The 22,356-nt window shown below is 35.5% G+C and overlaps 1 protein-coding gene, 2 non-coding genes and 2 pseudogenes across 3 annotated transcripts; 3 read left to right on the top strand and 2 right to left on the bottom strand.

Moving 5' to 3' along the window:
* Nucleotides 1-816: 816 nt before the first annotated feature.
* Nucleotides 817-6,094, bottom strand: LOC141814891 (uncharacterized protein At5g02240-like). Its single transcript, XM_074702844.1, has 7 exons — nt 5,940-6,094; nt 4,880-5,151; nt 4,759-4,795; nt 4,598-4,695; nt 3,401-3,462; nt 1,579-1,702; nt 817-1,113 (listed from the first exon to the last, which is right to left on the bottom strand). The coding sequence occupies exons 1-7, from the start codon at nt 5,995-5,997 to the stop codon at nt 994-996; spliced, it is 771 nt and encodes a 256-aa protein (XP_074558945.1). The 5' UTR covers nt 5,998-6,094; the 3' UTR covers nt 817-993.
* A 2,482-nt stretch (nt 6,095-8,576) lies between these two features.
* LOC141815731 (small nucleolar RNA snoR27) lies at nt 8,577-8,662 on the top strand. Its single transcript, XR_012600601.1, has one exon. It is a non-coding gene; the product is annotated as a small nucleolar RNA snoR27 (small nucleolar RNA).
* Nucleotides 8,663-8,927: 265 nt separating this feature from the next.
* Nucleotides 8,928-9,016, top strand: LOC141815729 (small nucleolar RNA snoR26). The gene has a single exon (XR_012600600.1). It is a non-coding gene; the product is annotated as a small nucleolar RNA snoR26 (small nucleolar RNA).
* A 236-nt stretch (nt 9,017-9,252) lies between these two features.
* On the bottom strand, nt 9,253-11,888 carry LOC141815217 (calmodulin-binding receptor-like cytoplasmic kinase 1; annotated as a pseudogene).
* A 146-nt stretch (nt 11,889-12,034) lies between these two features.
* On the top strand, nt 12,035-21,601 carry LOC141815667 (uncharacterized; annotated as a pseudogene).
* Nucleotides 21,602-22,356: the final 755 nt, after the last annotated feature.

Raw genomic sequence — 22,356 nt, 5'->3', positions numbered from 1 at the left:
AAGTATTCTTGTTTATTCTCATCATTACATAATCTAGTCTTTTTTTCTAGTATATCTAGAGGAAGAGATACTTTTTTTTTTCAAGAATTTTTATTCTACTTATTAATTCATTACTCAAGTTGTATTTTTTTTTGCTCATTGGTAGAAATCCAATAATTATATAGGTCTTCATGGATAAAGTATGCCATGTGAAACTGAATCGAACCTTTTTTTATTTAATAATATTATTTTTTTTCAACTTTTAAATTTATTTATAGGTTAATAGAGTTAAACGATTGATGATAAATGTTTTCTTTAATTTTCCAAATTTTATTTTTTAAAAATAAAAATAGCACAAAAATTATGAACACGACCCATACATTGAATTGGAATACAGTTTCTCGATTTACCTCCTCACAAATGATCGTGGGACCGATCGTGTGGGACCGTTAGGGTGACGAATTTCACCTTTTGCAGAAGAGTTGGTTACAAAGTCAGGCAATACCCTCATACGTCGTGACCAACTGTAATTTTTCGATTTACCTCCTCACAGATGATCGTGAGACCGACCATATGAGACCGCTAAAGTGGCGGATTCCATCTTTTTGTAGAAGAGTTGGAATATTGTCAAGTACACTCCAGGTAGGTTATAAATTCCACTTATTTGACTGCATTCGAACAGTGTATGTTTTTTTTGTTGAGACATCAAAGATTTTTTTTTTTGATAGATATATATTTTTGAAGAATATAATAAAAAATTTAAATCCATAAAAATTTGGTATAAAAAAATATATATCAAAGCAAAAGAAAAATCAAGAATATTTGCACAAAAACTGCTAGTAATTTCAACTGGGCGAACTGTATTATAATTTAGTCATCACAAGAATCATGTGAAAGCTAAAGCTGCAGCGCATCTCAAAATATATTTTTTCATTATAAAACACAATTTAACTTCATAATTTATTCCCTCGTTGGTAAGTTCTTCTAATTTAATTGTACTCACGTGCTCAGAAGTCAGAACCGAGCAGTGATTTGGGAGAACAATGACTTGAAATCCTTTGTTGCAGTACCAGCACCCTCAGGCTTCGATGCCAGATCAAAAGCCTTGAACTTTGTCTCTTCATATAGCAGAGCCTGTTAAAGTGAATAAAGCACTCATTAATTATTATGATCTTTTATTCTTTTAGATCAAACACAACGTCCATATTTTTTTAAGAGTTAGCAACTGTTACAATTAAATCGGTCAGCAATTAAAATATTGAATCCATGTGGCATTAAATCAATTCAGCAAACACGTGTATATGAATTTTTTCTTCCAAATTAAAGATTTTTAAATATTATTGTGAACAACGCTAATACCTCCTATTTTTATTTATAGGGTGATAGAAAATAGCTAATATTACAGGAGCATCATGTCATCTTTTAAAGGATAAAGATAAATGGATGAGTTTTACATGGTGCTTGAAAAAATTCCAACTCATTCCAATAAAAACTAAATGAAGCAATTCATGGATTTGTTTGGTAGATAACCCAGTAAACTATCGGCCACAGGGAAGCAAGACAATTTGTATGGTTATAAAATAAAAGCAGCAGCAGTACCTGAATGCAGACTTCTGCAACATCAGCTCTGGGTATAGATTTGGTTTCAGTCTGCAGAAGTTCATCATCCTTTCCCACCACCAACTCTCGCTGTGAACCATCTTTATCGAGCAAGCCTCCAGGCCTGATCCATCAACAAGAATTCATTTGTCAATCAACACACGATTCAGGTTGAAGATACTCTTCTCTCTTAATCTATGTGAAGAGAAGGAACTGCAATGTTTTGATGACCTATCAAGCATTTCTCTTTGAGAAATATTTTCTAGAGAAACGACGTGATTTGATTGTATTGGACCTTGCAAATCAAGCACGAGTACAATCTCCAGGAATGGTTTATTTAGAGGAAAATTGCAATTTGGAATAGGGTCTGAACCATTTCGACCTTCCAATTATGTAGTTTGTCATCCCAACAGATTGGAATGAAGTCTATTCCATGAAACTTAGCATGAATAGCATAGAATGACATTACACCATTCGCTTACGCTTCTGGGAGTTGATTAAGCCTCCTGTTAAGCCTTTGAGAGGTTCATTCCCTTAGTTTACTATTTATGCTTCTGCTCGACCAGTAACCTTCTTACTTCATCCATCACTTATATCATCCTGCATCAATCTTTGTTGCCTCGACAAGGAAATGTTAGCAAGGCAGCAGAAGGGTATATAGCATACAGAATGGCAGGAGTTCCCCCATCGTTAAAAGAGCCAACATCTTCATATGGTAAATATTTATTGCTGATCAAGCATCATTATGTTGGCCAAAACTTTTGATATGGTTCTCATATGAAGGGAATCAAGGATATTAGCCATTAATGGATGATTATTCTCTAGCACTGATTTGGAAAATAGAGTTAAATGGTTCATTTTTCTAATCCCATTGAACCAACTTGATAATCTTGAAATATGAACATCAAATCAACCTTCAACACATCCTTGGTAAAACTAGAAATTGAAGGAATCATCAGGGCCCAGCGACTAATCTTTTCCCAACTTCCAAATTGGTCTCTCTGCGAGAAAAAGAACCTTTGTATGCTTGGACTTCACATGTGTGACGTAGAACAACGTTTATTAATTTGATTTCAGTACCAATTTCGATATTAGCCTGAAATGGCTTATAAATAATTGAATACCTATGGTTCAATTTGGATTGAACAAAAGACAAATATCTATCAAAACCAGACAATCTGTATTGCACAAGAAGTTGATGCTTAATTAGTTGACCTGGTTTGGTTTATTTGGATTTGAGATTTAAATTGAGGCTAAAAAGAATTGAGATCGTTGATTGATTCCCCCCCCCCCCCCCCCCCCCCCCCCCCCCCCCCTTCGTTTGCATAAGATTAAGTGAGTGAGGCATTGTCTCCATGGGAGGGGGAGAGAGAAAAAAATGAGAAACAGGAAGAACCGATAGTCCATTCTTTTCTTGCTACACTGTCAAAGTTCATCTAGCTGGATAGAGAGAAAAAGGCACAGAGAAAGCGGGATGAGGAACAAGAAGAACAACAAATAATTCAATCTCTCTTATTACACATCGACATAAGTTCATCTAGCTCAATACAGGGATGAAAGAAATGCTTGTGGCTATCAAACAGATGGAATGAGATTTTAATCTACTGCATTGTGGGTTCTATGAAGACGTTTTTTTTTCCTTTTCTTCTCAATGACACATATCAGATAGATAGGGGTTACCGTAAGCTATGGCAGACAAGCAAGCCAAAAGCAAAAAGTTCATTGCAAGAGGATTTCTTATGAAGCAACTTGGAGTATCTACATAAAAACAAGATATTGACCAGTATTCAAGTTGGCATAGACACAGATTGATAAGCCATACCTTATAATCGTGTAAGGTACACCAGATTCAGCTAAGTACTGTTCCGCCTTTCGTTTCCAGACCTGCAGCAGAGCAGAAGAGAAACTAGCTGTAACAGGACATAAGTTTTTTTTTCAATAGCCATCAATAGTTCTCATTTACTCACACACACTTTTAAAAAAACACCCTGATAATTCTTACTAAGCAACCAGTTGAATACCCAAGCCAAAACCTAGTCTCCACAAATTACTTACGCACATTAATCTGAAGGCAATCTAAACAAAGAATTTTACCATCTCAAAGAATTTGTGATAGGTTTTAAGTTGAGAGCAACCAAACCACCTACCACTCAAGCTGATTTAGAGGTTGAACATGGGTTCACCACACCTCAAATACTCAATCTAAACCTAATTTTAATAGTTAATACATAAATACAACATAACCTTTAACATTTTTTATTTCAAATTTAACACAACCTTTAAAATTTAGCATCCACCATTACTCCATCCAGTTTTAATTAAAATGCTGATTTGGCATTGAATTAACAGTGGATGCTAGATTTTACTATGAAACCTAAATGATGCTAGATTAAAGAAAAATGAAAAGTTGTGCTACATTTGAGAAAAAGTTTAAAAATTGTGCTATATTTATGTATTGGCTCTAATTTTATTGGGGACAGTTTTGAAGTGTATGTAAAGTTTCTTTATCAGGTTATCAATCTCAGCCAAGCTAATCAGCATAATTACACAATTAATTGCTCATCTGAAGACATAAAATAGAGATTTTTTCCTTCTTAACAGTTTGATAATTTCACGAGTTGTCTTCAATCAACTGGACAAGAGACGAACAGTTCGAAATGCAGTATGTTGCTAGCTTTAATTTTGTTTCTGCCAATAAAGACCTGGTCCAAAGCAATCTCAACTCCTAGTTTGATACCCAATAACTCAAGCATTATAACTGAGGCTATTCAAGTACCTGCTAACCATGTACTTATCTAGTCCTGAAATAACCATCAGGAAACTTTTATTATATAAAATAGGGCAGGAATGTTTGATCGATATCGCAAGGAAAGAAAAGCTATTTGTCATATACTGCTTATGAAATGCTCACTTACAATTCTAAATGTATTTGGAATACTAATTGGAATTAGTCATCACAAAAAATATATATATACAAGTGACACAGAAAAACAAAAATAATAGTCAAGAGGATAATTACCAATATGTTACCATTCCCAAGACTATTTAATGGATGATTTGGGTTTGTTCCACCCATTGAACCAACCAAAACAATATGCTTTACACCTACGTCTTTGGCTGCAAAAATAGCTCTGTTACATGATTGTTTAGATGATTTTTTTTTTACAGAATTGGAATTACCTGCATCAATTTGATTCTTTTGACCAATCCAATCAACCTAAATCATGGGAAAATTCTAGGTTAGATTAAAGAAAAGATGACAGGAAAATTTGCAGGAAGAGATTGACCATAGAAATATGACCTGTTCAGGATATAACCCATCTTCAAAATAGAACTCAGGCCTTCCCCCTTTGCTTGGATCAAATCCTGGCTTCATTTTTGGCACCGCGCTTGTGAGAATTATCAGTGCATCTATGCCTTGCACAGCAGGAACAATAGCCTTATCATCCCTTATGTCTGCCACAAAAATGTCATCAGCTCCTCCAATCTTTTCTTTACTCTCCTCGGTACGTACAAGTCCTCTTGCAATAAACTGATCTGACCTCTCTTTCAATTTTTTAAAAACAATTTGCCCTGAAATAAAAAAGTACAAACATGGTGAAACTCAATTGATTGCGCATGCATGCTCGTGCGCGTGCACACACACGCGCACACAAGCATTTAGTGTTCTTGTTGCTTCTGTGTTCTGTGATAAGCATGAGTATAACTCAAAATTATTGCTGCTCCCTGAATTAGATTTCTGGCTTAAATCTCACGGAATCTTAGTGCTTGTAAAAGTTCAATGACCTTTCTAAGAATTTTTCTTTTTGTAAGTAACATCCTTCTATATTTCTCATATAGGATCAGATAAGTCAAATTTCCAAATCACTAAATAAAAGTAGAATCCACAGTTGTAAGAGAACACTTTCGTAATGAATTAATTTTTTTTAACTTCCAATTTAATATTCAGTTGTTGATTTACACCTTTTTCGGAAAAAAAAACTTTATGCATTTTCACATACGTAATTGTTCATTCAGCATCAATTTCTACTACCACATTCTCTTTTCTCAGTTTTTTAATAATACGAAGCAGATTTATAGTGATGTATTCAATCATCCTATCTTTACCAAACTTTTTAACTGCGATGGGCAATAGCTACAAATTCTTCCAAAATTAGGGATTTTCCAAATCCCATCAGAAAACTATCAGATAAAGTGGTTGCATCGCTTTTGTATTTTTGCCATATCCAAACATCCCCAGAACAAAAAGTGAAGTTTAACTTCTCATATTTAAAATCAAGCAAAAATACGTGGAAACAAAAAGAAGTGATCGAAAAGCGAAGGGAGCCGGAAAAGGAAGGGAATGCCCGATGGGCCAGAACCTGTGCGACCAGCGGCGCCAGTGACGAGAACGGTGATCCTGGAGGAAGCATCGGCCATGGCTCAAAACTTTCCGCGCGTTCGAAACACCAACTCTTTCTCCGACGAGAAGAGAACGGATCAGGCTGGGCGTTATCTAGTTGAAGCGGAGCAACTACTTCTCGTTCTCTAGAAGAATCGAGAGAGAGAGAGAAGCCGAGAATACAGATGGGCAACGGATCTGGACGGTCCAAAGGGCGATATCATTGTATGGATGGACAGGATCATCTCTGGAACGTTCGCATACCGGCGTTGAAACCATAGGAGAGTTTGGTCACCGTGCTGTGGTACCCACTCGGTAGGCCGGGGAGGATTGAACGTGATTGGTGAGTCCTTGATTTTTTAGGTTGTCTGGATTATTTTAACAAATTAATAAACAAATATAATTAAATTTATAGTTTTCATTGTTCTCATTCTTAAGTATTTCGATTTTTTTAAATAAACGAATTCCTTAATATTATTAATGACTTTTTTAAAAAAAATACATTTAGATGATTCTCTAAATTCATCCATGTTTTTCTTTTTTCGATTTTGAAGTTCTTTAAGACTATTAATAATAAAACTTTTAGGTAAAAAATATTGATAACTTTAAATATTGCTCTAAATTAAAAAAATAAAAAGTATCATTTTTTTAACATCATAAAAAAGGTGCCTTTATTTTTTAATTTTTTATTATTCAAAAATACGTTTATTCTACCAATATTAATATTTTTTATTGTATCTGTTACAATTTAAAATATTAGTATATAGAGAATATTATTATATCTAAATATTCTTTAAAAATTATTCAATCTATTATTGACTTTGTTCAAAATTATTACAACATTTAACAAGCTTGTTCAAATTTGCTATAATATATAAAAGTTATTGTTATAGATGATTTTGATTAATTTATTTATGTTTAATAATTTTGAATAAAAATATTATATATGTAGTAGTTTTGAATAAAGTTATATGTTGTAATAGTTATGAATAAGGCTGCTATAATATGTTAATTTGATATTTATTAAAACTATAGTACTTTTTTTGACAAAAATTAATAATAAGAGATGCATTTTTTATTCTTTCCTTAAAAATTGTATAAATGGATTCAAGGTGCTCTAAAAGGTTTATTTTTAAAAAAAAACATATACAAACTACAAATTCATAAAGCTATTATTATTTTTGTTAAGAATCATTAAACACTTTTACATAAAATAATTGATGATTTTAAAGACCTCTAAATCTGTAATATATATAGGCGGATTAACAAAAGTACAAGTAAATTAAAGAAAATGTAAACTCTTTAAAACAATTAAAAGTCATTAATCACTTTAAAGAATTAAAATTTTCAAAAATATATATGGATTAAGAGGTCAGTGTAATAATGTTACTTTGATATTGATTTAAAATTTTTAGGTTATTAAAAATTGTTGATAAAATTGTTTGATGAAATGATTAAGATTTTTTTTTTGCTTTGATTTGATTTTCACCGTGTTTTGGCCGAGGGAAGTTTAAGCTGTTTATAAGTAAGCGAATTTTTTAATATTTAATAAATTGTCGTTTTTTTAAATATTCAGTGCTGCTGCCCTAGTCCTACAGTATTAATACGCAACACTCCAGGCCTCTTCCCTCTCATCCATTCACTTCATTTCTCTTCAACCGCCGTCAGCTTCCCCTATCACTCTGCCCCAATCGCCGCTGTCCATTACTCATCGATGATCTTGGTGCGTTCATTCTCCTTTATCTCTAGACTTTGTTTTCCTCTTTGTAATCGATGGGAAAAAAATTTGGGATCTGGTATCCTTTTTTCCTCTCTAAATAGTTTTTTATTTGTTTTTTTATGTTGTCGACGTTTAGATCTATGATGTAAACACATTCTGCTTTATCTTTCTGTAACTGATCATTTAGGGTAGCGAATATGGCCGAATCTTCTGAGATTTTTCAACATAGTATTCTATGTGATTTTGGCGCTGTTTAGATATTTCATCAATCGTGCTTGTTTTCTGAATATGATCTGTCTCTCGTACTTACTTTTCAGTTTTTTAATAATATTTGTAGTTTTTTGTACAAAATTTTTGGGTCTTGGCGTTTGGATCATGGCCTCATGGGTCGGTGGTTACAATTTAAATGATCCAAATCAGTTTCTAGTTTCATTTCATCTCCTAAGAATTTTATGAGAAATCCATTTCATGCACGATTTTGGTACCGAATGATTAGTTTTTTTTTAGCTACAAATTCTTCATGCTTTTAAGTATACTATTTCCTCTTTTGTGTTATTTATTCTAACTATAATCCATTGAAATCACCTCAACTTATAGAGTTTCTCTTGATTTTTTTTTGGTTTTTTCTTCATGTATCTATCGACAAAAAGCTTCTTCAACATGTTTAAGGTTGGTACAGCGTCATTATAATTTTTTGAGCAACAAATTCTTGATTTCATGGTTTCGAGAAAAAATATATATGAAAACGGTCTTCTAATTAAAAGCAAACTAAGAGTTAAACAAAGTAAACTAAATTTGCTGAAATATCATGAATTAGAATAAAATAAGTTTGTATCACTATCCATATTTTTTTGTAATGTAATTTTTAGAATCGAACCTTCTGTGGCTTGGTTGGCATTTTGATCTGTGATGTGAATATTTTCTGCGTTATCTTTCTGCAACCCATTTAAGGTCTTGAAGACTTTTTTCGACTGAGATCAATACATCAACCTAATGGATTTTTTTTCCTTTCAAATTTGTTAATGGTTTTTAATGTATTTGTGCTCCAAAAAATTACATAATTTAACATGTACGGGGTCACATTGTATTTCCAACACTATTATTTGAATATATTCACCATCCTCCTGCTGATCTTTTTGGGAAGAGGGTTGTAATCAGTGGGTTGATATCAAACCAATTATATATTTAGTGCACATCTTCAATTTTTGATGAGTCTCTCTTTTTATATATTCAGTTTTCGAGTTGGACAGAGCATCAATGATGTAGAATATCCTTCGTTATCCTTGCACTATGATTGCCCTTGAAGATAAATATGGGGAAATTATACTGAGATGCTCATACTCAACTCGTTATGTGATTGCACCATATTGCCAGGCAACTGCTTGGTTTGCGATGCGGGTGCATCATCAGCCTTCTTGTTAGACAACTGGCCAACAATCGTCATTGAACAGGCCGTTTCACAGGTGACCATCCCACTGCCAAGAGTTCCTGTGCTTAACAATTTGTTAACCCAAAATGTTAATTTAAAAATTATCAACAAGACTACAAGCAAGATTAAAAAGACTCCAAGAGTTCATGATGAATTTAAATAAAACATCTCCCGGATGGCAAGGCCACGCTCGTTGGGGTGCCCTCCTGTGATCATCTCCACCAGGAGGATGCTGAAGGAGTACACATCTCTCTTCTCCGTGAACTGGTAGGTGCGGAGATACTCCAGATCGAGGTACCCCAACGTGCCCTTGACCTGGGTCGAGACGTGTGTTTTCTTGGGGTCCTCCTCTGCCAGCCTGGCGAACTCGAAGTCTGCCGCCTTCCCCCGGAGCTTCTCCGTCAGCAGAATGTTCGAGTCTTTGTGGATGATCGGATGATCTGTCAGGTCAAACAAACCAAAAGAACCAAGCTTGCATTTTTCAGTTAATCCTGCTAACTAGAGGTGAGTTCTATTCGGACATTTCATTATTTACTATCGCAAGCAATGTGAACATGTTTTGTTGTTGAAACTGCCATATGTTTTTTTATATTGAAACTTGCTATGTTTCTGTACTTTTTTCTTTCTGAATCTATATGGATTCAGTGTAGGGAAAAGAACATTGCTTACCACAATCAAGTGTTCACGTAGATTGCTGTTGCCAGCATACTCAACCACAATCAAACATTCACTATCAGTCTCCAGGTATCCGAGAAGTCTGGCTAGGTTCGGATGCTCCACTTGCGACAAAATTTCTATTTCACTCTTGAACTCTACGCTTAAGTGCATGTCATGCATATTCTGCAATGTTTATCAGTCAGTAGAAGTTAACGCATATTTCTCACTTTTCAGTGCAATCATTACTCTTCCAAGGGAAAAAAAATTATAGTTGATTGATCAGTAAAAACAGCTTTAAACCTTTTTGGCTTGTTTTACTGCAACTAGGGTTCCATCCTTGAGTTTGCCCTTATATATTGCACCAAATCATCCTTACCCAATTCTGTTTTCTATGGCAAAGTTTGATGTGGCCTATTTCATGGATAGAGAAGATTATCCTTTCTTGCTGTGATTCACTTTTGTCATAAGAACTCTCATTTCTGTATCTGTAGTTGCTACTGCTAGTTGATAGTTTTGAGGCTGCATTGCAATAGTTGTGGAGGGGATCTTTAACGCTGTATGAAAATACTAATTCCATAAACCTCATACAAACAAATGTGATCTAGATGTTAAGTTGTATATTTAAGCTATCATGTTTTCACTTCCAAGTCTATGTATATAAATTGATTCTGAAAAGAAATAGACTAACATTTTAAAGTTCTGTTCTTCTGGTAAATTTTTTAAATTCCATGAACATTAATTTTGCTGATTGTGTAGAATAGATTAGAGGTTCAAAATTTTGTATCTACCATAGGAAGAGCTACCAAAGTGGTGAAAGGAGGGACCCTGGAAATAAGGTAAGAATTGGCTGTTAATCTGAGGGTTTAGTAGAGAGGAACTCTTGTATTTTTGTCTGCCATGGATTATCTAGTGTTATAACTTTGTCAAAATTATAGGAAAGAGGTCCCTAGGTGGGGTCGACTCAATTGAGGGAGATTTCAAAAACTTCCTCACTAAAATTGCCTTATATCTTTGGATTAGCATCATTAAGGTCATGATTAACTTACATTCTTATTGTTTCTTATTCGTGATACATTGTATAATTTGCATTCAGGATTGCACACACTTGCATAACTTAATTAGGCAAATTTTGTTAGTCTTAATTGTCGATTGTGTTGGTTAGGTGAAAATTTGTAATTAGAGCAACTTCTAGTAATCACAATCCACCGCCCTCTTGTTTCCCAATAAAATCTTGTGATCCAGCACCAAAGAAGGGTGAACATTTAATAAATTCTTTGGCATGTACCTTTTGGTATCAAATTTCCTTTGGGTAACTTAGATTTTTGGGTACATGAAAATATGCACTATTGCAGGGTTCTTGATTAGGTAAAAAAAAAATGCTTGCTTGAGTTTCAATCGAAGAGTCAATCTGAGGAATTCAAGGATGTTATCAGTTGCAAAAGGATGAGAACATACTTACTGAGGTGGTTGAATAATCAGATGTGTCAAGCAAGCCTTCTTCCTGATCTGCATCTCTCCCAGTTATGCAACGACGCTGCACGAAGCAATCCACAAATCCTGAGGCAAATTCCTGGGCTTTAACTCTGAACGAGTTCTGACTCGGCAGCTTACCAAGAGCAGAAGAATTGTTACATATTGATGTCGTTGACAAGTCAGGCTCTCTTGGGAGCTCATGGCTGACACCGGAGTACTCTGCAGCTTACCAAGAACAGAAGAATTGTTACATAATGATGTCGTTGACAAATCAGGCTCTCTCGGGAGCTAATGGCTGTCACCAGAGTACTCTGCAGCTTACCAAGAGCAGAATAACTGTTACATAATGAAATTGTTACATGATGCTGTCGTTGACAAGTCAGGCTCTCTTAGGAGCTCATGGCTGACACCAGAGTCTTCTTTCTTGCTGCCAAAGCTGCTGGAATAATGATCAGATTCCTTCATAGTGAAGCTCTTCGGTATCGCTTACTCCCTCTGTGATTGCTGTTGCACATAATCTTTTATTAACAAGTATTCCCACGCCATTCCATCCCTGAACCGCTTCATCCGAACCGGGTTTCTTTTGGGTCGTTGACGCCTAGCGTTCAACTCCTTCCTGATCTCACATCCTGGCCCACACTACTTCACCAATGCCGCCCACCGTCGTCGTCATGTGGCCTCGTCATTTTTCTGGCGGATCGGTGATCAGGCAAGTGTAACGGATACGCGGACCGCAACTCCTCCCCTAAACTCGGCTTCATAATTCCGCCTCGTCCACCTTTTTCCGATGCATCATTGATCGCTCATCCCGTCGGTCTGTCTCTTCAATTGCTCTTCTCCATCTCATCGGCGAGAGAAGCGTGAGGGTTTCGCTATGGTTCCTCCGAGGAAAGGCGATGACCTCAGCCGGAGCGATGGCTCGGATCGGTCTCCCGACGGAGACGAACCGGCCTCGCCCTCGGCGGATCTTTCTTCGGGGACAAAAAGGGTCAGCCCCGGTGGAGACGATTTCGCCCGGAGGCTTAGAGATGTTCTTAGTGGAGAATCGGATGATCGGGAGGCCGCGGTGCTGCCGTGGCTCCAGGCGCTGGACCTGCAGGTTCCTGGCGCCTGCCGTGCGGACGAGAGGTCGAAGCCTCTGCTTAAGCTCAACGTATCAGGCAGACCGGCGGAGGAGAGGCTTCTGGCGCAGTTAAGCCAGGTTGCCGTTCATTACCCAGAATATCGGTTTTGAAAATTAGGATTATTTCCATTGAGAATGCTATAGTATGTTTTTTATATACATTAGTCCTTTCCCCCTTTTCTGGTGCTTATTTTTATTTATTTATTTTTTATTATACGTGATCAGCATTTTGAAACGTCGGAAGTAGGGATGTTAGCAAGGTGCTTGTGCGTTCCTCTTGTTTCTGTTCGTGTAGGGAAGGTCATGAAGCAAGGGAACATTCTATGCCCGATTGATAAAAGGTGAGCAACAAACTTGACGAATTGAAATGTATTCGTTCTGATATGTTAACTTTTCCCCTTTATACTCCTCTCAAAGCAGAAAGATAATCTTCTGTTTTCTTGTCTTTGATATAATTGTTTATGCTTCTTTTTTATTTTTTATGTCAAATCAGCATCTGAATTCTTTCTATGACCTTCTATGGCTGTTATAGTCACTAATGTTGACAAACAATATATACATACGGTTATTTTCTTAGTTGTATGACTCATATTGAATTAAGGTTTCAGATAGATTATTGATCTTTGACGGTTTCAATTTTCTTGCAGTGATTCTGCATGAAAAATGCAGGTCAGCTCCTGTTTCCAATGTTTTTTTTTTAATGTAGATTGTAGGGAGAGAGTGTCTATTGTAAGATCTTCCTTGATTTCCCACAAATATTAGTAATACTCAAGCATTAGATTGCTAGATATGATGTCAAATATGCATTCTGATGAAAACAAAAATGGTTTCATAAATTTTTAGTTTGTCTCGAAGCATTTAATATGAAAGCTTTGCAACAACATAATTTCTGATAGGTTTGGATCATGATTGAAATTTAGAAAGCAGAAAAAATAATTCACTACTGAAATCACTTGAACACTAAAAACTAATGATGTGAAATTGACACAAAAAAGAAATATATGTGAGATGTCCTGAATAAGAGACTACAATATGATTCAAGAAAATTTTCTTTGTTGAAAAGTAGCCTTTTTCCTTACCTAAATGATTAACTTTTAATAGATGCAGAAATGATTACTATATTGATTACAAGATTTATTTCTGTGCAAGTGCATAATGGAAGTATTAAGAGAGGTTAGGAAAATATTAGTTTTCCCCTAATTTTACATAATCTAGATCAGAATTCATAACCTATGGGATACTTGAGGGTGACAGCATGAAAGCTATATTTTTGTAATGTGGCCATCTTTTAGTGGTTGCATTTCTTTAATCGTTAAGGATTTTATAACTCTATATTTGATGGAAATTCTCATAATTAGAGTACTGATTCAGCTGACCTTAGGTTAATTATATGCTCTTGAGACATTCTTACAATAATCTCATTTGAAACCTCTCTTATAATGACTCATGGGTTGTGCATAATGATATTTATTCATTTGATGGTACAAAAATACAAATCATTAGAATATTCTGAACCATTCATGAACATCACTGCTAGTATGGCTAAACATATGTCTCCCATATAGACAAGAAGCTGTGTTCATCAGTTCAAACTGTTATAGGTTGGACAATCAGTATGAGAAGTGTGAAGGATAGGATCTTCTTGTTTTACCAACCCAGTGGTATATGGTGGATATCTTTGAACTTTGTGGCACTCCACTTTTGATCTATTCTATCAAGTCTGATTAATAAACTTCCAATTGTCTTACTCTAGCCTTGTTATATTCATTTTCACTTCAATTATCATTGTGGTTTTTATGCTATTAGCTAGTCTGCTATTAGGATGTGAGATCACTTGAACTTTTATATTAAGTTAATCCTTTTCCAGTGCTCGGAAGATATACCATCTTTGTTGTTTATCAATGATTGCAGGATTCTATCTGAGCTTATTAGTGATGGCATGGTTCATCATTTCAAGTAAAAATGTCTTTTGATTTGTAGGTAAATTGGGCGTTTGTGATGTTCTATTAAGATCTGTGATTTATGAGCAAAAGAAGGTAGATTCTTACATGGACTTATGATACATTTATTTTCATTTTTGTTTCTAGCAATAGGATCCATTTCTACTAGTAGATATTTATTAGGATGTATGCATACTTAGCTTTTAGCTGAGTTTTGGTGAAAGATCCATAATGTTTCATTCTGTTCTTTTGTATTGGTGAAAGACACATAATAATGGACTTCTGCTTTTTTGTATCTTTTTGAGAAAATGGTTATGCAATTGAAGTGGGCAAGTTACACACTTTTAGTAGGTTTTCAAGTATTTTACTTTTATATTGTTGCATAAAGGAACATTTTTGTTGTATGCTAGCCTCATTTATTTTCTAACTTATAAGTTCTGCTTGCCACTAATGCATTTTATGCCAATGTCTTTGTAGTTATCTCCAGCACTATAATCTATGCTATGTAGGCGAGAATGGAGAGGAAGAACAGAGAGAAATTGAATATTTTTTTTATAGGAAATTGTTTAAGAAAAGTAAATGATAGGAAAACTTTCACTTCCTTTTTCTTTTTTTCCTGCCCAAATTGCATAGAAAATAATAGAAATGGTTTCCAGACGCTTTACCCATGTGGTTGTTAAAGCTTATGCCTTGTACTCCAATTGCTAGTTGATTTTTTTTTTTAATTCTCATCTTGTTCACGGAAACTTGACCTGAGAAAATATCAAATTTTCTCTTCTTTTTCATTTTCTTTCTGTTACCTCTTTCACTCATTTTTTCTCTCGTTCCAGGGATACAAAGCTCTAGTTTGACACTTGACCAACCCCTTCTTTACCAGGAAAATATCTTTCTGATTTAGGAAATTCCCTCTTCTTTGACCATAAGACTTGGTTGGTCGCTTTTGGTCCTCACTGTTTATGTCCTAATGTTTCTGATGTTATTGTTTTGCTTACTTTAATAAAGTGATCTACAAATTCTATTTCTGCATTTTATTGTTAGTCTTCTGTCATGCAAATTTGACTTGTCCAAAATGATTTGAACTGTTTCATCCTTGACCTCATTTGTTACTTTTCTGAAATTAATGTTCGACTAGTATATTAAATAGTGAAATTATTCTTAAATTAATGGGTCATGTAGGAGGGCTTGCAAGCAGTTTTTGTTTTAAATAGTTGATATAATATCCTGATGATATGGATTTTTTTTCTCTTGTTTCTTTTTTCTTAAGTTTTTTTCCTCATAGTTGCTAAAATAAGAACAATTTACATGGAGCTCACTTAGAAATGGTGGTTTGTTTAAATGTTAGAGCTTTGAGCATGTTATAATTATTTGTATTTGTATTATATATTTGTGTATATAGGTCTATTTGTGTATATATTTGTGTATTTATTAAAAATATAATTATCCGCAGCGCGCGGGGCGCGTGCTGCGGATGCACCTTTCCGCAGCGCGCGGGGCGCGTGCTGCGAAACATTGCACCTTTTCGCAGCGTGCGACCCGCGTGCTGCGGATGCAACTTTCCGCAGCGCGCGTCCGCGTGCTGCGGATGCAACTTTCCGCAGCGCACGTGCCCGCGCGCTGCGGATGAATTATAACTTTCAACAGCTTGGAGTTATGCAGCATGCAATGTGCGCTGCGTACAAACTTAATTGCGCCTGCTTGCTTCTTATACGAATTTATCTATATTTTATTTTTAAAATTTAGATTTTAATAAAAATATTTTAAAATTATAAACGAAAATTAATAAAAAGTAATATTCTAAAAAATATATATATTTTTTAGTTTTTTAATTTTCTATTTTTTTAATAACTAATTTAAAAAATTAATAATTAAAAAAGTTGTCTTGGAGGTGCTATTTTAATCATAACAGCTCCCAAGCGAAATTGCTTTAATTACAAGAACTATAAGATGAAGTTGTTTTAATCAAAACAACTCTAAGCAATTTCAAAGGTGGAAGATAAAGGTCTCGGGGCATAGTTGATTTGGTTACGATGGAGCAGAATTACAGAAGAGGATAAGACTTTGAATCTAGAGACAAGCCGAGATAATATTCTCTTCCATCGTAGTTGTCAACTGCAAAAGGTGGAAGATAAAGTGTGTTTAGGGCAATGGTACAATGGTAAGATATTTTTGTAATTAAATATATATTTATGGATCGATTTCTAACTCCGACACATTGTGAATTAAGTTCTTCTAGTAGAAAGACAATCTTGAATGTTGGCTACGGAGCGACACAGCATCATTTGTGCTTTCTGATTTACTTTGGTAGAAGACTTCCATGGGACCGAACCAATCTTCTTTGACATTCAAAAAGTACAATACCTAAACCAAGCATATCCTCTCTGAATTGTGGATATTATTCTTAGTTGTTCATCAAATAATTGGTATTTTGTGGTCAATATTACTTTGCAAATGTTTTTCTATTGGATCTCTAACTCTGGTCCTTCAAAAACTTCTTTCATAAGTGAAAGTACTTTCCTACTTTAGAAACCTTCTAGTGAATTAGCATTTGTGTTCAAAGATCACAAACAAATGAAGTTGTGCCAATGCTATTCTTTATAAGAAAATAGGTTATTTGTTTTATGTTCTGATAAATTTTTACCCTTCATCTTTGTTTTCCTTTCTACCTTGTGCCACACACAGGATATTTCGACACCAACACGTCAGGTTGAGACCAACATCCTCATTGATTATGTAAACATTTTGAAAAATGCAGTGCAGACACCTAGATCAATATCAATATTATATGCTTATACCCAAATTTGGGTGATAGGTCAAATCTCACCTTTTTTCACAGTTGGATTTAGAGGATTGACCATGGTAGAAAACCAACTATGAAATCAACAAATGTAGAGCAAATGTATTTAAAAAAACAACTGGTGCCATTGGTACAGTTTGCTTTATGATCATGTTCAACGTATATACAACAACAACAACAACAACAACAACAACCAAGCCTTATCCCACTAAGTGGGGTCGGCTATATGGATCCTTTTACGCCATTGAGCTCTATCTCCTATTATATCATCATTTATATTTAAATAAATTTTATCTTGTTTTATTGTTGCTAACCAAGTCTTTTTTGGTCTACCTCGCCCTCGTTTGATATGCGTATTTGTCATAGTTTCACACCGCCTAACTGGAGCATTTATCGGTCGTCTAAGTACATGTTCGTACCACCTTAAACGTGTCTCACGGAGTTTTTCCTCAATAGATGCAACTCCAACTTTCTCTCTAATGCTCTCATTTCTTATTCTGTCCATCTTCGTATGTCCACACATCCATCTTAACATCCTCATCTCCGCAACTCTCATCTTTTGCTCATGTGCTCGAGTCATAGCCCAACATTCAGCGCCATATAACATGGCAGGTCTAACTGCCGTTTTATAGAACTTTCCTTTAAGTTTTAGAGTCACTTTACGATCACATAAAACACCTGATACTCTCCTCCACTTCAACCATTCTGTTTGTATTCTATGTAAGACATCTCTCTCAATCCCTCCATCGGCTTGCAAAAATGATCCTAAATATTTAAAACTCTCAGTTCCAGACAACTCATCATCTCCTATTTTAATATTTGTCTTATTACGTTCAATATTGCTAAATTTAAATTCCATATATTCTGTCTTTACTCTACTAAGCCTAAAACCTTTCTCTTCTAGTGTTTCTCGCCAAGATTCTAATTTAGCATTTACTCTCTCATGTTCAACGTATATGATGGATAATATTCAATCACTGTGCATTTGTAAATCTAACACAATTTATCTGCCCTGTTAAGCATTTCCATGCAGTCTACAGTAAACAAACTTTATTCATGAGTGTTTTTTTGTCTATTCTTTTCAGTATACAATAGACAGACTTTGCTCAGCAGCCTGTTGAACATGTTTGGTAACATGCAAAAAAATATCAATAAAGATTAAATACTCTGCCCATAAATTTATTTCTTTCGTCTTTCAATTATTTGTGCCTGGCTTGTCAAAAGTGTTCTTAGACTCACTTCATATTTGAATGTTCTTTCTCACTTATTTTATTTATATTCTTAAGGTGTTTTGTTAAGTTTTTTAGGCCTTGTTTTCTTTCTTTATTCAGGGGACAACTAAATCTCAATCTTTTGCCATCTTCTAACATGCGCCTCTTATTCATTGGGGATGATGGACATACAGAGAGATTAGGTGTTTTGAGTAATGACTGAGATAGTCCTGATGTGGTTATTGAAGAGATATATGCTGATGCTTCTGGTCGTTCCTTCCTGCTAAAGCTACCTGGACCTCAGATCTTGTATTATTGGTGCTCAGAGAAGTCTAAGAGCCATGGGCTTGGATTGCTTGATAAGGTTTGTATTTATTCATTCTCTAGTTTTTGTTATAGTTGCATTATGCATTATTAGCATTGCTACTTGGACTCGTGATTCTTCCTTTTGTACCATATTGTCATGGTACAACATGGGTACAAATATGATATATGAGTATAGTCTGTTGGACTTGTTATCTCCTGAGAAGGAAATCAAGAAAATTCCACAAAGGAAGAAATGAGGAAGAAGAAGTATGTGGAGGAAGAACCAGAGGGGGAATAAAATATTGCTTCCTAGCGCATGATGTGAAAGCCATTGCAAAGCAGAAGCAGGTGGATGAGAAGGGAAGACATGGGAAGCCATTGTGAAAATGGCATCCTGGTAAAAGTGAGTAGGTGACAAGTCTGGAGATCGTTGGAGGAGGTGACTCATGAGAATCATGAGACTGGTTACATTTACTATATAATAATAGTAAGCTGATTATATTAGGAAACATTTCAAGAAGTCTGTCCCTCAAGCTTTTATACCTTTTCCAAAATGCCCTTAAAGCTGTAAATCTTATATACACACTATATACTTGTATAATATTATATACATTCATATACTATATACTATTGTATACATTATATGTAGTTCCCATGTCCTCAGTGAAAAAAAAAAATCACAAGTTGGGACTTCAGTATATATATATACCTGTGTTGGATTCCCGCATCGTGTCTGAGTAGCATAGAGTATTAGTACATTGTCCTGGCATCATCCTTAAAGGAGTGATGTTTCTACTTATGCAGAATGATACTCAATGATGAATATGTTGTAGGTGTAGGTCTTATTTATGAAAAATGCTTGCTTAGGATGTATAATTTGCATGCCACAGATGAAAGATTTACTTAGAAGAAAGCCCTCTTTGTCCTGTCTTACCGGAATATCTGAATCACGCCTTGATTCATTTGCAACTCACCTTCGTGCATATCTTCTCGGGTGCTCCAGCAGTGTAGAAGTTAGCCCAGCTACCTCCAGTCCCAGTGAAACTGAATGTCAGTCTCCATGTTCAGTTTTGCGATCGTTGCGTCCACGCACTATGTCAGCACATGCTGGAAAGGTTCATTCTTTATGCCAAGGCAGTCTTAGTCCAAGGCTAAACTGCTTCAAAGATGAAATGCCAAGAATATCATCCTCCATCCGGACTAGGGAGAAAGTGAAGCGTCATGGAGATGCCCATCTGAGCACATCAACGAGAAGCTCTGACCTGATTGCTTCAGTTTCTACTTCAAGTACAAATGTTGTGTATTTGAGCAAACGGGAGAATGGCAATCAAAGTGACATGGATGAAAGTTCAACACTATCCAGTTGCCTTCCTGATATCCCATCATTGCCTTCTCCTTTCTCATCATTTAGCCCTGTCTCTATTCATCTACCTCTTTCACAGATTAGTAGTTCAAGTTCTTTTTCTCCCAACTACTGCTGGCGTCCCCCTTGTCCATCTTCGCTGCACCCTTTCCATATTTCAACAACACCTTCTGAGTTGATACCTCTTCCACCGTTGTCTTCTTTGTTGCCTGTTGCTTCATCCACAGCGGCATCTGTTCCATCTAAGCTGCCTATTGATGTTGCTGAGCTTCGAGCTCTGTCTCCCCCTACTCTTGTTACTGTTCCATTAATTCCTTCATCGATTTCTGTGTCATTGAGCTTGCCATGCTCACAACTTCCCATCTTTACACCTTTCATGTCCGATCCAATTGTCCACATCCCGGTGATCGATTTTTGTTCCTCTGGCCAGACCTATCTTGTTGGTGCTGGACCGGCTATATCTTCTGTCATTTCACCGCTGATTCCAAGTCTTGTTACTCCTCTGATTCCAAAGACAGAATCTTTGATGGAGAAGAATGCTAGAGAGATGCTTCGTATGCTTATGGCTTCAGCACCTTCTCTATCCGGCCCACATTTGATGAATGTTTTCCCTTCCGTGCTGAACAATTTGGACAAAAAGCTTTCTTGTGCCAATGTGAGTAATAGTCGTTCATTTTGCTGATTCCATCTGCATCTATTACGCGTTATTGGAGACTTATATTTTGAATGATTTTGTGCAGAAGGTGAACAATCATTCTGCAATTACTAGCAGCAGCCAGTTGTTTTGTGATGGTTCCTCTGATAGGGATACTGTTTCAACTGAGTTGCCTTGCTTGAATTTTCATTCCGGAGGCGCTCTACTCGTAGGTGATTCTTTTAGATTTGACATGGCCGACCATTTTGACAACAATGATATTGATGAACCACCATACCATGGCCATGAACCTTAAAGTGAATATCATTAGATTTTTGCCGTCAATTGTTTGTCTAGTTAGTTCGCCATAAGTGGCTTTTGAAGAACCTGTAATGGAAATTTTTGATACTCGTGCAATTAATGCTCCAATTTTTTTGATGTTCAGTTCTTTCTATTCGATAATCTAAAACTTCCTATTTGGCTCGTAATTTGATGACAATTAATGCGTATGTCCACTCATAATTTTTTATAGTTTTTACAGTAGTATATGGAACTATGTGTCATTATACGATTAACATCACATATTAGGAATTGTACTTGTTCAACCCAATGTCATGTCATTTACGATCTGATATTATTGTCTCATTGGGTTGTGGAGAAAACTCAACGACACCGAAATTGATGGATCAGGAACTAGTAGGGAGAGACAGAGCTCGAGCTCAGCAACATCAGTAGGTAATCTAGATGGAACAGATGATATATTTTGATCGTTGTGTTGTTTTACAGCCTGATTTCTTGCCCTGGTAATAGAAGCCAACTGAGGTCTTCAATGTGATTGATAAATGATGCATTTATAATTGCTTATTTCTTCTTGCAGGTTGTTGAGGTTCTGAAGATGTCAAATAACATAGCGATATGGTGCCTGACTAACTTTTTCAAGACCGATTTTGGAACGAGAACGTTTGCAGCTATATTCTGGAGCCGTCTTTATACTCTGGTAAATTGACCAGGTTAATCATTTTTAGAGAAGACAAATACTGCATTGCTATAACATTACTAGCCATGGAATAATAATATAGAATTTCGAGAATTAAATTATACAATAATAAACTATTCTCTTTCTTCGTCTTTTTGGTGTTGGTCGTTCGGTACAATCAAAACTTATTGTTCAGGTTGAGGATTGATATTGATATTACGTCGGCACAAATAAATATCACTTTATTGTCTTACAGAGGTTTGATGGTATCAATTGATTATATCTTGTACCTATGTCTTAGTTTCATTCAGATAAGTAGGTTTCAGTGATAATGCCACAGCAGTAGTACTATTTAAGCCAGTGAATGCTATCGTCCTCTGTTGCCTTCACAAATTCATATCTTTGTCTTACAAACATTAATTGAATTCAGATAAATATTTCAAGTCCTTGTCAGTTAATAAAGAAGCATTAAGTGGGAGACTGCTACAAGGTCAAATCTGTGGAGATGCAATAATTTGATGGCATCTGCATAATGTATGGTTGCTGGTCTATTGGTGGGAAGTCAAGTGGAGTGCAGTGAAATTCGATATATCAGGCATTATTTTTTTTTTCTTCAGAAAATTGGGATCAGAATTAATTGCATTTATTATGATTGCCAAATTGGATTTGAATTTATTGCTAGTAATGGTACATTAGACATCAATTTCTAACATGATTTATGAATAAAAAAATTAGATTTAAGCACCTACCAATCTAAGATGATTAAATTGG

The sequence above is a fragment of the Curcuma longa genome, chromosome 21 (genome assembly GCF_044706935.1).
Source record: "Curcuma longa cultivar G26 ecotype Majalengka, Jawa Barat chromosome 21, ITB_CL_G26_1.1, whole genome shotgun sequence".
In the NCBI taxonomy this organism is placed as follows: domain Eukaryota; kingdom Viridiplantae; phylum Streptophyta; class Magnoliopsida; order Zingiberales; family Zingiberaceae; genus Curcuma; species Curcuma longa.
The sequence above is the reverse complement of the archived record's forward strand: the minus strand, read 5'-3'. Positions and strand labels throughout refer to the sequence as shown.